Source organism: Eschrichtius robustus, chromosome 15, assembly GCF_028021215.1.
Source record: "Eschrichtius robustus isolate mEscRob2 chromosome 15, mEscRob2.pri, whole genome shotgun sequence".
Lineage (NCBI taxonomy): Eukaryota > Metazoa > Chordata > Mammalia > Artiodactyla > Eschrichtiidae > Eschrichtius > Eschrichtius robustus.
Window position 1 is genome coordinate 39251666 of NC_090838.1, and position 14420 is coordinate 39266085.

At 46.7% G+C, this 14420-nt stretch overlaps 1 protein-coding gene and 1 long non-coding RNA gene across 2 annotated transcripts in view; one reads left to right on the forward strand and one right to left on the reverse strand.

Moving 5' to 3' along the window:
• Window positions 1-433: 433 nt before the first annotated feature.
• Window positions 434-9936, reverse strand: MCFD2 (multiple coagulation factor deficiency 2, ER cargo receptor complex subunit). Its single transcript, XM_068563874.1, has 4 exons — window positions 9841-9936; window positions 4206-4366; window positions 3310-3469; window positions 434-1935 (listed from the first exon to the last, which is right to left on the reverse strand). Exons 2-4 carry the CDS (start codon window positions 4358-4360, stop codon window positions 1807-1809), a joined length of 444 nt encoding a protein of 147 aa, XP_068419975.1. The 5' UTR covers window positions 4361-4366; window positions 9841-9936; the 3' UTR covers window positions 434-1806.
• An 88-nt stretch (window positions 9937-10024) lies between these two features.
• The window catches only part of LOC137777834 (uncharacterized), a 30810-nt gene continuing 26414 nt past the window's right edge, over window positions 10025-14420 (forward strand). The window contains exons 1-2 of the long non-coding RNA XR_011076646.1: window positions 10025-10483; window positions 12591-12638. This is a non-coding gene — a long non-coding RNA (uncharacterized lncRNA). The remainder of the gene's footprint in view (window positions 10484-12590; window positions 12639-14420) is intronic.

The window sequence follows — 14420 nt, forward strand, 5'->3', positions numbered from 1 at the left end:
TTTTCAACTGGCAGAACAAAGTGTCATTTCCAAAAAGCCAGGGAAGACTGTGCTTTTTGCTTGGGCCAGGGAGGCTTTCAATAACACTATCTAATTAAATTTTCTGGCAAAGAAAAACCAGTCAGTCACCAGACTCAAGGAGAAAACATTGTATTTTCCTAAGCTAGAGAATGCGGTCATAATCTGAACTTGGCCAGAGAAGGAAGGTCCAAAAAAGTGATTTCATTCAGAGGAAAAAATGCCTAAAAGGGGAAAGTGACTGTGAATCCTGGGAATCTACCCCTGCAGAGAGGAACAGGGTAGCGCCGGGGAGGCCCCCAGCACCTGGGAGGGAGAAGGCACGTGTAAACTTCTGCATTAAACCAACCGACTCTTCGTGTGGTAGGAGAAGCAGCCTATGCGGACAAAATCAACTGCTCTTTCTTTTGTTTCATCAGTTTTATTGGTCATATATCCAGAATTCATTATATAAATCTTTTCAAAATAACTAGATATTACAAGAATAGTTTACAATTCAGCTCTGATTGCACAAATACTTGACACGAAACCATTTTTACAAATACTTATCTTTCTTATAAGAATACTTTGGTACAGAAAATAAGTCTCTATATATCTTACAGCAAATTTTATGCAGTTTTTTTCCCATTCAACCATCATTTCAGGTTTCCTATCACAGCACATGCGTCACATCCCATAAACCAAATTATAATCTGCTGCTGCTGCTTGTTTTCAATTACTATTGAAATTCATAATGTTAAGAGTTTTTAGGCTTCTTTTTCTAATCTTTCCTGATCCGAAAGAATTCATGTATTCAGGCTAGAAGAGGTAATTTAAACAACATTCCTTCTAAATCTAACTTGCATTGAGTTAATCACTGTGCTTGGTGAAGAATCTTTTTACACTTCTCACTTACGCTAGACCAGCTAGTAGTTCACCCCTGCTGTATCAAGCAGAAGGGATAAAGTCCTTATATTCCTAAGAGCTTCTAAACTGCAAAACAAAACCCTAGAAACAAGAGTTAAATACACATATTTAGAAAGCTGTAACATTTGCCAATGATGAGAAGTAGAGAATACTTTCAGACTCGAGGTCTCTCCTAGGTTGAAGAAGACATAAAAGAAAGCGTAAGGATGTGGCAGTAGTTTTATAAAATACTGAAAAACTGAAAAAGGTGAATCACTTAGGTCAGTGGTGTGTTGTTTCCAAAGTGCCAGGAGACACAGAATCTTAAGACTCTGTGGCTAGCTGAACTATTTGACATTCTTCAAAACAGATGCCGTGGCTTTGAAATAGCCTAATAAATACTCCCTTGGCCAGAACAAGTAATCGTTTAGGCCAGGGGAACTTTACAGAATACTGACCACGTTTCCTGAAGAGACAGGACCCACCAGGGGAAACATCTGGCATTCATTCCATTCCTTCAGTTGCTGAAAAGTGTGTCCAGTTAGCAAGAGCTTGTCTTACTCTTCAGGTAGCATGAATTAAAACCAAGAGCCTGGAAGCATTCTCCAGTCTAGTTCCTGAGTGCTCAGCTCCAATTATCCAATATTCTTAAAAGGATTCTTTAATCAAGCCCTTGTCCAATAAGAGATTTAATAGTACTTGGGGACTCCAGTATGTCCCATTTCTCTGCTTTTTGATTTCTCTTGATTTCTCTTTCTCACCCCAGTGTAACAAGTTGCTACAGGTTTGTACCAAAATACCGTAGCAGTATTTTGGAAATGAGTTATTTTGCATTACCGAAAGTGTTTGATCACATTATAATGATTCACATTTGCATCTAACTGGGAGGTGGCCACATCGTGTCTACTGCAGTGATTTTGCGAACTCGGCATAGTCAATGTATCCATCATTGTTCTTGTCATCGTCTCTCAAAACACCATCTATTAAGTTGATCAGTTCATCTTCGTTCATTGGCGTCTGTTCATTCCCTTCCTACAAGGTACAAATTAGACAAGGATGAGCTGCATCTTTTACTGGAAGCGCTTGGTTAATGTCCAAAATAAAATGTCAGTAAACTCCTTCAGATGTAGTACTTCTACTTCCAGGAATCCACAAACCACATATCAGATCCAGAGTCAATTCATAATAATCCAATTTAGAAATGATTTTTGGCAGTTAAAGGACGATACAATCAAAGCAAGCCCTTGCTTATTTGTTTTAAAAATTACTTTTCATTCTTTTCTCATTACAAAAGTCATACGTGTTCATTGTAGAAAGCTGGGTCCACACAGAATTCTGAGCTTCAGAGATTCCAGGACCCGCAGCCCCATGCTAGAGAAAAGCTCACAGCCCAGGCCCTCCTGAGGGTCAGCTCTGCTAAAGTGGAAACAGTCCACGCTAGACAACATCTCGGGGTCAGAACAAGAGGAAGAAGGCCCTGCCGACCAGTAGACCCCGTCGCCATCTTTGAGGTGAAGGCGTTTCTGCTCCCAGTGCCGAGCGCTGAGTTACTGCTGTTCACGTCCTCGGCTGATTCTTCCCCTGCCTCCTCTCCCACGTCCCCCTTCCCTCTCCTGCCGCCACCAGCATCCTCGCCTGCCAGGGCTGCTGGACCCCAGTCCCTCTGCCCAGCGTCTGCCCGTATGCCTCCCATAGCAGACCCTGCGCTCGTCACGCCAGCCTCCTGTGCGAGCCCTAGCGCTCCCCGCAGCCTTCAAAGCAAACCCCGCCCGGCTCAGCCGGCAGCCGTGCGAGCACACGCCCTCCCCAACTTTGCCTCTCCTGCTCTCTAGAGATTACAGTGTGGCACAGTGGGACAGACATTAGATCTGGAGACATAAGATCTGAACTTCAGCTTCCTCACCTCTCAAACTGGGGGCAATAACAAGGCCTGCCCCTTCCTGCTCCCAGGCTACTGCAGTGATCAAACGAGATCTCTAACCTGCCAGAAAGTGCTTTGTAAACTACGAGCACCGTACTGTATCACCCAAACCCTCAATTATCACCAAATCCCTCGAGCCCTTGGTCCCCTGACTCGCCATTCTTCCCAAATGAGATAACTTCTCCCCTGTTCTGCATTTGGAATGTGGTCTGTCTTTTAGCTGGTTCTCAGATGCTGGCATGCAGCAGAAATGCCAGCGGCACTTGCTAAAGATACAGGGAAAGCTCTGGGGCTTCTGCCTCAGCCCGTCACCCTGTGTGAGAAGGTCCGCTGAACAGGAAAAGAGGCAGAACAGAGAGTGAGCAGAAAAAGGAGAAGCAGCAATAGTGTTGCACAAGGACGGGGGAGGTCATCAAGTTCGGGGACTGAGTTACCAGAGGGAGGCCTTTCCGAGATGCTGTCTACTGAGCCATTGCCTGACCTACCTCCTTATGGACATGAGTGATGGCTGTGGAGAGTTCTAGGCCGTCAAGCAAATTATTGCCGTCATAATCGTGCATTTTGAAATAATGGAGCTGCAGTTCTTGTGGGGACATCTCTGTCTCTGGTTTGTTGACGACACCTTCTAGATGCTCCATGATATGCCTAAGGACCAACAGTGAGACTCAGACCACTTGGTGGTGATGCTGGGATCCTACCAAAATCATAAGGACTCTGAAATGTTCAAGATCTTAAAGTTCATCCACCCCAGAAAAACAAACATCAACAGTAGCAGACCACACTCAAGGAAGACAGATACAGGCAAGGCCCTGAAAGGAGCAGGGGAAAACAAAAATCAAATAGTTCATCTGTTATGCTGGCAAGATTATGGGTGTTTTTCCTTTTTATTATTAGAATATTGTTATACCATTTTGGGGAGCCATTAATTTTTTTTTTCTTAAACCAATTTAAGGATAACAGAGTATAATGTGTGAGGCTAACTGGCCCAGGGCAAGAGTGGCAACAAATGAGTCAATGTTTGAACATGCCAATACAAAAGAAAAAGGTCTTGTCAGAAGCAAGAAACCTTAGCTCTATTTTGGACTCTGCAACTACCACTGTGTGTGTGTGTGTGTGTGTGTGTGTCTGTGGTGAAAGAGAGAGACAATGAATTCAGGCAAGTCATTTATCCCTTTTGGGCCTCAAGATCCTCCATCTGTGATATGATGGTGAAAAAAGAATACCTGACTTACAGGTGGCTATAAGGAATAAATATCATCCTTGGAAAATGTTAAGGGGTCGTACAAATAGTAGAAGGAAAGTTGGACTGCGCGTGCCTTTGCCGCTGGCTGCAGCTGCAGATGGGGAGGCCCCTGGACCACAGCCCCGGCTGAATACGTACTCTTGGTCATGCACTGTGCTCTTATCCAGGCCCACGCTGCCGGGATGGGAGAAGCTGGCCCTGGGCTCCTCGGCCCTGGCACCCAGGGCACAAAAGGCCCAGAGCAGGGCGCACAGGAAGGGGGCTCTGAGCAGCTGCAGAGATCTCATGGTCATCGGTACCTGGGAGGTGGGGAACACAGAAGATGAAGGTGAGAACACCAGAACTGAGGTTCTTTCAAGACTTGACACAGCGCACTCCTGGGAACCTGGGTGAAGAAGCAAGGCTGGGAAAGAGGAGGACTGGGCCCAGGCCAGCTCTGCCACCAGACTGCAGGACGACCTTGCGTTCTCCAGGTCCCCATCACTCAAACGGGAAGGCAGGTCCATGACATTTCCTGAAGCCCCTTTGGAATGCCAAGCAACTTGATGAGAGCTTATAGGGATTTGGAGAGTACTCCTGCCTACAAGCAGCTTACAGTCTGGCAAGAGAAATACTTCCTACTGAGAGCACGAACCAAGGCACAAAGTGAGGTGTACTAAAGAAAGATTAAACCCTCTGAGAGTTCAGAGGAAGAAGTTTCCTTTGGGCGAGGGAAAGCCAGAGAAGGTTAACAGACATGGGGATACTTCAGCAGGGCCTGGATGGATGGGCATGCAGTGGATGGGCGGGACTGAAGGACGAAGGGAAGGTGGGAGCAGAGGGGCAGGTGCAGACAAGTGGGAGAGAAATTCCGAGTGGTTTAGTCAGGCTGGAGCTTAGAGGGTATGAAGTAGATGGAATGGGGGACAACAGGCTGCAGAGGTTGACCAGGCCGTGCTGGATGTGGCTTTGCCCGCTAGGCCAAGGGGGCTGAAGTTTCCTGGGGATAAATGGGAGCCACTGAGGGTTCATGAATGGGAGACGAGATCAGAGCTTGGTTTCACAGTGGCTCAGCTGGCAGCACAGTAGGGAAGGTATTAGGTGGAGTGAGTCCAGAGACGGGGGTTGAGGGAAGCAACGGGGCGGGTCAGATCAAGGCCCACAGTGGTGGACACAGAAAATAGGACGTTAACCCTTGCCTTGTCCACCTCCCAGGGCTGTGACAGAGGCAAGTAACTGAACCAGGTGAAAGAGCACTGGAGAGGAGAGTTCCATAGGAATTAGGTTCCATCAAGTACTTCTGGGGTTTGGCTAGACTTGGAATCGTGGTCAACAAGAAGACACAATTGGCTACACAGCAAGCTCCCCGAGGGCAGGAGTGCTTTGTTCCCACCCATATCCCCACCAAGGCTCAGGCCTTTACTAACTGCTGTTAAACAGAAAGTCCTGGTCCTTCCAGGGGCTTACAGACTGACCTCAAAAAGGAAGGTGAAGGACAGCCAGGAGACCTCCATACAACACAAAGGAAACACCTGACTCACACATTCACTTCCCTGGATAATAAAGGCCAGTGATTTCTAAGGAGCCAGCTGCAGCCAAAAAACCTAGAGCAGCGAAGAGAAAGCATAAGGTACTAGTCAGACCCTCGCACATGCCACACAGAGCTCAGCTCCGAAGCTGCCGCCGTCTCCACTGAGGTGTTACAGCCCCTCTCACCCTCCCTGAAAGGCTCTGTAGGGTAGGACCCTGGGAGAATGCCATCCCCACAATGTTTAAGAAAATTTCCCAAACCCACTTTGCTGGATATCAGCAGTATCCTCTCTAAGGAGACAATGGTCACTGGGATGTATAACTTCTACAGTGTAAAAAGAAGCATCTAGTCTCATAACTGAATAGGGACATCATAATGCAATCGTCATAATTCATAACAGAAACAGAAAAAGATGCTCAATATATACCAAGACAAAAAGAGCAGGCTACAAAAGTCTGTAAAGAATAATTCATTTTGGGGGAATTCCCTGGCAGTCCAGTGGTTAGGACTCAGTGCTTTCACGGCTGTGGCCCCGATTCAACCCCTGGATGGGGAACTACGATCCCACAAGCCGCGTGGTACAGTCAAAAAAAAAAAAAAGAAGAATTCATTTTTGTAAAAACCAAAACAATGTATGTATATTTCTCATACACAGAACAATGACTAAAAACTATTAACAAAGATTATTTTCTGAATTATGAGATTAGGAGTGTTTTTTTTTTTTGCCCATGCCGTGTGGGATCTTAGTTCCCCGACCAAGGATCTAACCCACGCCCCCTGCAGTGGAAGCTCAGAGTCTTAACCACTGTACCACAGGGGAAGTCCCTAGGAGTGATTTTGATTTTTCTTCTCTTTACTTTTCTATTGCTTCCAAAATTTCTACTGTGAACATGTTTTGTCTTTACAAATATGTATTTAATGCAATTCATCCCATAATTTTGTTCCAGACTATATGGATGGAATAAGAAGGGGGATTCCAGTTAAATCTCATCTCTACAAAATAATTCAGGAACAGCCAGAAACTACATCCCAATCTTACCAAATAAAAGTGTCCAGACCCTGATGAGGCCACTGCCACTGTACCTGGTACCAGAAAACAAGGTCTCAAGTTACTCTCAGCAGACTGCCCCAACTAGAGCAGAACAACTTGTTCTGACCACACACCACAGAGTTCTGGGACAAGAGGGACCAGAGAGGGAAGCCAGTTCCTCCCAAGCCTTTCAGATTCATATGCATTAGATGTCTCTTTCTCCAGCAAGCCTTCTTCAATTCCAAGTCTGGCTTAGGCGTTCCTCCCATATGCTCCTAAGTGATTCCCTTCAGAAGGGTCCTGTCCATCGCTGACAACAGCTGTGCACACGACCTTGAACATGCCTGATTACCTCTCAGTACCCCCTGCGGAACTGGGCTCTGTGAGGCCGGGGACTGCATCCACATCCCCAGCTTTGGGCACAGTGCCGGCACAGAGGCTGGTGATTCTCAGCCTGTGTGCCATGGTCCTCAGGAGCTGGGGGGATTACCACCTTCACAGATAACGCTGCCAAGTTTTGATGTCAATGTAACTGAGGATGAAACTTTTTTTGGAGATATCTATCAGATAGAAGAGCTGAGTGGTCATCGGACCCATGGCACCATTTCCTATAACTACGTGGTTGGATACTTAGTATATCAGATAGGGATGGGGTAGGCGGGGGAGAGGTTCTATTCAAATAACACCAAAAAGCAACCAAGTGCTTGAGTCCAAATTACCCCCTCTCCATAGGAGACAGGATAAAGGTCAAGAACCATACATTTTGGACTTACCCCATTTTGGTCTGCCGTGGCAGGTTTCTAACCATTAGACCACAACAAGAGTCAAATCTACAAACACAGAAGAGAAACTCCCCCCTACAAGTGCTACAAGGAGCACAGGGAATCTGACTGCCACTTAACAAATTAAACTACTCACATTGAAAAGGAAATATTAGCAAGTCCCTTCCACCTAAAGAACAAGTTGCATCATCCACACTCCAACTACTTAGCTCAAGGCCATGAGCAAAGACCTTGGCAGATAAGCCCCAGGAGTTCCTGGGCTCACTGGCCTCTGAGAAATTCAAGGCTAGGCGGAGAAAAATCCAGAGGAGAGATTTCTGAGAGAGTGGAATACAACCATTGAGACACCCTTCACAAGGAGAAGCGTCATTCCTGGGAGGAAGCGCTAGACCACTGATGGTAGGGAGCTCCCGCAGTGCCCTGGCTGTAACAGGGCTTCCGTCACAGCTCCAGCAGCCTCTTCCAGTCCCAGAGCATTTGTTCCCACTGTTTCCACATGTCTGTCCTCCCTGTTCCTTCCAGGCCCAATTCAAATGTCGCCTCTGTGTTCTCCCAGCCAAGACCAACTGTCCCCTCTCCTCTGACCTCAGTCTGCAGTCTCTCACATTCACTTGGCCTTAACATATGGTCACATATTGTGCTCCGTTTGCTTTTCTCTTTTCTCTCCCTCTCTGAGGACAGGGAACCTATTTTCTCTGTCTCTCCTTTACCCTAGTGAATTTATTTCAAAGTGCTGAGCTGACCTGGCATAGCACACCTTCACTCTGAATCAGGGCAGTGGATCCTGGAACCTAGGTGTGTTGTTCCCTATCACAGAGGATCTGACTACGCTAAAAAAAATAACTTCCCTTTGGAGCCATCCCGCCAGTGGTTTGGCCTGGCCCACGATCATTGTGTCTTACCAACACCTAAGAGTTTGCAGCGAGCCTTCCTCCCATAAAAACCACAGCAGCTGTTAGCCACTTTTCTCTCATGCTGGGGCCCTCAGCTGAGAATCAACCTCAAAGCAACCACATATCCTGTAGCCAGAGGCGATGCCAAAGAAAAACCTGACTGGTATTTCCCCATCTAAAACTACCATGGTCCTGAAAAGCAAGAAAAGAACCAGGTTCCTAGGCAAAGAAACCTCTACATGGGTTGGGGATTGAGAACTGGTTCTGAAAAAGCAGGCATTTAATAACTTGATCTCTTTGTTCATTTGGGGAGCCCAGGGAGCTGCCATGCTTCATTTATACATTTAACTAACACTCTTTACTAACAGCTTGGTGCTGCACAAGGTTCTAAGGATAGGGCTGTGAACCAGACAGGCTCCTGTCACACGGATTACAGCCTGGTGGAAAAGAAAGACCAGTTAATGCGACAGCCCTGGGGTACCACAGAAGCCCCAACCCACACCTGGGTTAATGCATGAAGGATGATTTCTTTTCAAGGTGCTAAAGGATAGCACCTCAGGTAGAGGGAACATAATGTAACAAACACCTAAGCCTAGAAGGAACTTGATCCAATCTGGGAATAAAAAGCGTTCAATATGGTTGAAGACACAGTAGAGTGGAGATGGATGAGTTAAAGTAAGAAGAGGACAGGTCATGAAGGGCCTTGTAAGCCCTGTTCAAGAGCTTATAAGAGCAATGGGAATCCACGGAAGGGCAATAAGGGAATGGGGAGAGAGGTCTGGTGACATGATCAGATTTCTGTTTTAAGACCATCACTCTGGCTTTCCACTACATAACAAACTACAGAGGATGGAGAAGGGATACAGGGGACCAGTCAGGAGGCTACTGAGTAGTCCAGGGGATAGATGAAGGTGGCCTGAACTGGCTAGAGCAGAGGAACTGGGCGTGGAGAAGTGGGTGTATCCCAGAGAGATTTGTGATGGATTCGATGTGGGTGGGTAAAGAGTGCAGGAGGTGAGAATGACGCCCAGGTTTCTGCTTGGGCAACTGGGTGGATGGCGGGTGCCATGCCCAGAAAGGGAATACTAGAGGGGAATACAAGCTTCCCCCACCTCCCCACTACCCTGGCACGGCCTGGCCAAGCTCGCCCGCCCGACAGGACCTGTTTATTGTCTCCCACAGAGGGAGATGGGATACAGGAGCAGATGGAGAGCTACGACTCAGGCCCGCGCGCAGGTCCACGGCAGGTCCTCCAGGAGGGCAGAGATCGGCCCTGGTCGAGCCCATCAGGCTTTAAAGCCTCTACGGTCATCTGCCCCGGGGGAGAGGCTCTGCTCCTAGTTGGCTAGCTTCCCGGGCCGACTCGGGGTCCGATACCCTCACCCAGGCCGCTCCTGCCTCCCAACCCGAGCCAGAAGCCCCGAGCCCACCGAAGGGACGCCGGGATCCCGCCCCGCTGCGGACCCCTGAATGCCGCCCCACGGACTTCCTCCTCCAAGGTCGGGTCACAGGCCTCACAGGCCGCAGCCGGATTGCGGCTGCTCCCTGGTTCACTCACCCTCGCAGCCAGCAGCAGCCAAACAGCTTTCACCGGACACGAAGCCCTACGGCGTGAGCCTCGCCAGCACCCGTCCTCAGAACGCTTTTTCTCGGCCCCGCCCCACCCTCGTCCCGCTGTGCGCACGCGCGCCCCTTCCGCCCGCCCATTGGCGCCGCGGGCCCCGCCCCTGCCCGGCGCCTGGTAGTGTGGGCCGCTGGGGTGATTCTGCGTGTAACGGGCTCAGGCCCAGTAAGGGCTGGGCGGAGGCATTTCTTCTGCCTACCTTCCCGAGGGCGACACTCGGTTAGGCCACCTGAACCCCCAGAGTTCCCGCAGGTTTCTAGGCAACCCCGGAAGCCCCCAGGGACGTAGTAGGGCGAGGACCTAAGGTGGCGAAAGCGGATGCAGCGGGTGTCAAAACTGTGTTTCAGCTCCAACTCCACCTCCACCTCCACATTTACAGGTTCCTGGGCTCTTCTGACTGCAAGTTGGGAAGAAAGATAAAAGCGTAAAGAAAAAAAATGTTGCGTGCCATTCCAGTTCTACAAGGATCAAGCCATTAGCCACTGCAATTGACCACCAACAGTGTGCCCCGAGGGGAATTCAGGATGGAGGAAAACAGGAAACTTTCTGTACTTCGGATATACTGATCCTTAGATAGGTAAGATGCATCTCTAAGGAAAAATTCCAAATAACCCCAGGAAATATGGAACTGCTGCGGGCTCAGCCAGGGATGAAGAAGATGCAGGGACTTGGTTGAGAGGACCACGTTGGGTGTCTGGGAACTGGGAGAACAAGGCACCCGGGCTTCCTATCTTTTTATGTGTTGGCAGAATGAAGAAAGAAACATGGATGGTGAAAACATGGTCTAGGATCAAGAACCACTTAATAGCTTAATAGCCCAGAGAAGGCACTGTTTTTCCATTGAAGTTCAGAAATCTTTATTTCCTTCCTTCCCTGACCATTGTGGCAAGAGAGCAGGGACTTTGTAGGATAGAAGAAACCGTATTAATTCCAGGCTCCTTCCCCTTTCCTTACCCTGAAGTTTGAGTTAGTTAGATCTAGTTCATTTTTCAGCCCTCCCTCTGCCATCCATCCATTCTTCCATTTGCTCATTTATTCATTAATTCAGTAACATTTCTTGAGTACCTCCCAGGTACTAGGCACTGCGCTAGGAGTTACCAGAGAAACAAATACAAACAAGATATGGTCTCTTCCTTCAACAAGCTCAGTGTCTGATGGATAAAGCATTCTCATTCTATTTAACCAACGCTTACACTTTTTCTATGGATCTTATCCTATGTCCTCTCTCTTTCTTGAATCACCAGTTACTCCCCCTCTAATAGCCCATCCCCACGATCATGTAATCTTGCTCTGGTTTCTTCCCCACTACACTGCTGAAACTACAATCTCCATGCAAATTCAGTGGTGCTTCTCCTTCTCTGTTTTTACTTGCCCTCTCAGTACTGTTCCTCACAGTCAGCCATCCCCACTTTGAAACACCTTCTTCCCTTGTTTTCTGCTGCCATGTACTCTTGGTCCTCCTCCTACCTCATTGACTATTCTTTCTTGGGTTCTTTTCACTGACTTCTCATCTTCTGCTCAACCTGTAAATATCAAAGTGCTTAGTGTTCTATCCTTAGTCCCCTTCTTTGTCTCCCTACCCACTCTCCTTCTGTGATTTCATCTAGTCATATAGTTTTAGCTGCCATTTGCAAGCAGATGACTCCAAAAGGTAGATCTCTAACAATGACCTCTGCCTGTAAGTCCTGACTCCTCTAAACAACTGCTTACTTGACATCTCCACACGAGTGTCTAACTGGCATCGCAAACTTAACTTGGCCCACCAAAATATTAATTTTCACCCCCAAAGTGTACCTCTCTGTTTTTCCCATTTTAGTGAATATCACTGCCATCCATTTAGTTGTTCAAGCCAAATTCGAGGAGCTATCCTTTTTGCCCCCTCAACTTTATTGAGGTATAATTGACATCCAGGAAACTATCATCTGCTACCTACCTTCATTCTTGCCCCATTTTAGTCCGTGAGTCAATTGTTTAAGCCATTTATAGGTGGGCGTTCTATAACTTGTAGCTGAACCCATTCCTAACAGGCAAATAACTTGGTACCAGAAGTAGGACACACAAAAAAACAGATACTAAAACGTGAAATTGGCTAACAGAAGGTTAAGGTAGCCAGTGGTAAAGACTCTATTCCAAATGGAAAGTTGGTGACCAACATGTTAAACTGTTGAACTGCTGTCACTTGCTGGACCTTGGGAAAAACCCACATGCCAACCAAAGTTGTACTGCAGGAGAAATCTCAGGAACAATATAGAACATTCGTGACTGTTGGCTTTTTTTTTTTTCCTTTTTAAAGTAGCTTTCAGCAAAGTCCTTCAAGAGAGTGGCAAATCCAGATTAGAGATAACTGATTGGAAAGCAGAGATTAAAGAAAATAAGGCCTTGGTGGGAAAGGAACATCTTACCTGCAGTTTACAACCTAAATTAGCTGAGTCCCACAATTTGGAGAATTGCTGGGTTGAAATAAACAACTTTCTTTAAATACCCAAGCTGAAGCCAGCACAGATGGAGACAGGGAAGAGGCAGCTTTATCAGGAGAGAAGATGGAGGCCCAAGGTAGCAAAGATGGACTATAGGTGGCTTCTCTACCTGCTTTGTTTTGAATTGTCTCCACTGCAATTAAGCACACAGATACCAGCCCCTAGAAGACTTAAATATTATAATAGTTGGTTTTGCTTGTTTTGCAGAAAGAAACATTTGAGGTATACACAAGAAACTAATAAAAGAGAACAGAGGTAAGAATAGACCTCATTTTATATCTTTTTGTTTGGCTTTAATTTTTTAAAAAATCAAGTAAATATATTAATTATTTGGGGGGAAAATATAATCTTTCATTAGAAAACCATTTAAAGACTCCCTAGATAAGTTATTTGATTGTGATTACTCATGCATGGAATTGACCAGAAGCCTAACAAATGATTGAGGGAATCATGTGTCCCTAAAATCTCAAGCCTGGTCAACATTGGTCTGTTCCTGTTTAAACAAGGGAAGGGCTGCCAGATTTCCCAACAAGAACTTAATACACTGCCACTGACTGGGGGATACTACGTATTTCCATTCTTTTTTTCTGAAAGGAAGCACTTATTATTTTTCCACATTGTGCATTGAATGTGTTTCCCTGTATTTTTTTTTTTCTTAATGGTAGTCAGATTTTTTTTTTTTAATTAATAGCTACTTTCTTTCTTTCTTTATTTATTTATGGCTGTGTTGGGTCTTTGTTTCGTGCGAGGGCTTTCTCTAGTTGCGGCGAGTGGGGGCCACTCTTCATCGCGGTGCGGGGGCCGCTCTTCATGGCGGTGTGCGGGCCTTTCACTATCGCGGCCCCTCCCGTTGCAGGGCACAGGCTCCAGACGTGCAGGCTCAGTAGTTGTGGCTCACGGGCCCAGTTGCTCCGCGGCATGTGGGATCTTCCCAGACCAGGGCTCGAACCCGTGTCCCCTGCATTAGCAGGCAGATTCTCAACCACTGCGCCACCAGGGAAGCCCTCCCTGTATTTTTTGTTTGGTTTTGTTTTTTACATTTTATTGATGCACGGTTGTTTAGAAAAAACACACTTCTGTTTCCCTTTACTCACACACACAATACTTTTGACAGCAGATGTGTGGTTTTTCCCCACACCAAGCAATTCCTTGCAACACCAGCTGAGTGTCCTACAATGCAATTCAATTCTGACACTAACTGAAGTTAGTACAGTCCCCACAGCTAAAGGGCTCAGCCCCATAAGACTGCCGCCCACTTCAGATGCCAAGCACAATTAGTAGGTCCCCAGGTTACCCATGACTTCTGTCCAACTTTACAAATTGAAGGCTCCCATGACTCCCTCCTGGGATTTGATAACTTGCTAAAACAGCTCACAGAACTCAGGGAAACACTTACTTACATTTACCGGTTTATTATATAATACAGGATATCATAACAGATACAGATGAACAGTCAGATGAAGAAATACATAGGGTGAGGTCTGGAAGGTTCCCAAGCACAAGAGCCTCTGTCCCTTTGGAGCTGGGGTGCCCCATCCTGCAGACACGTGGATGTGTTCCACCAACCCAGAAGCTCTCCGAACCCTGTACTATTGGGATTTTTATGGAGGCTTCCTCACATAGGCATAATTGATCATTGACTCAATCTCCAGTCCCTCTCCCCTTCTTGGAGGATAGTGGGTGGAGTTAAAAGCTCAAAGTGTCTAATCATGATTTTGTCTTTCTGGTGATCAGACCCATCCTGAAGCCATCCAGGGGCCCACCAAGGGTCGCCACATTAGAACAAAGGACACTCCTATCACCAAGGAAATTCCAAAGGATTTAAAAACTGTCAGGAACCAGGGTCAAAGGCCAAATATTAGAACAAAAGATGCTCGTAGTGTTCTTATCACTTATGAAATTACAAGGGTTTTAGAAGCTCTGTGCCAGGAACCAGGGGCATATATGTAAATATGTGGGGTTTTTTCTATTATTTCAGAATAGTATACACAAAAGTACCCATACAGAAAAGCATACAGCTCAATAAATTTTCGGAAA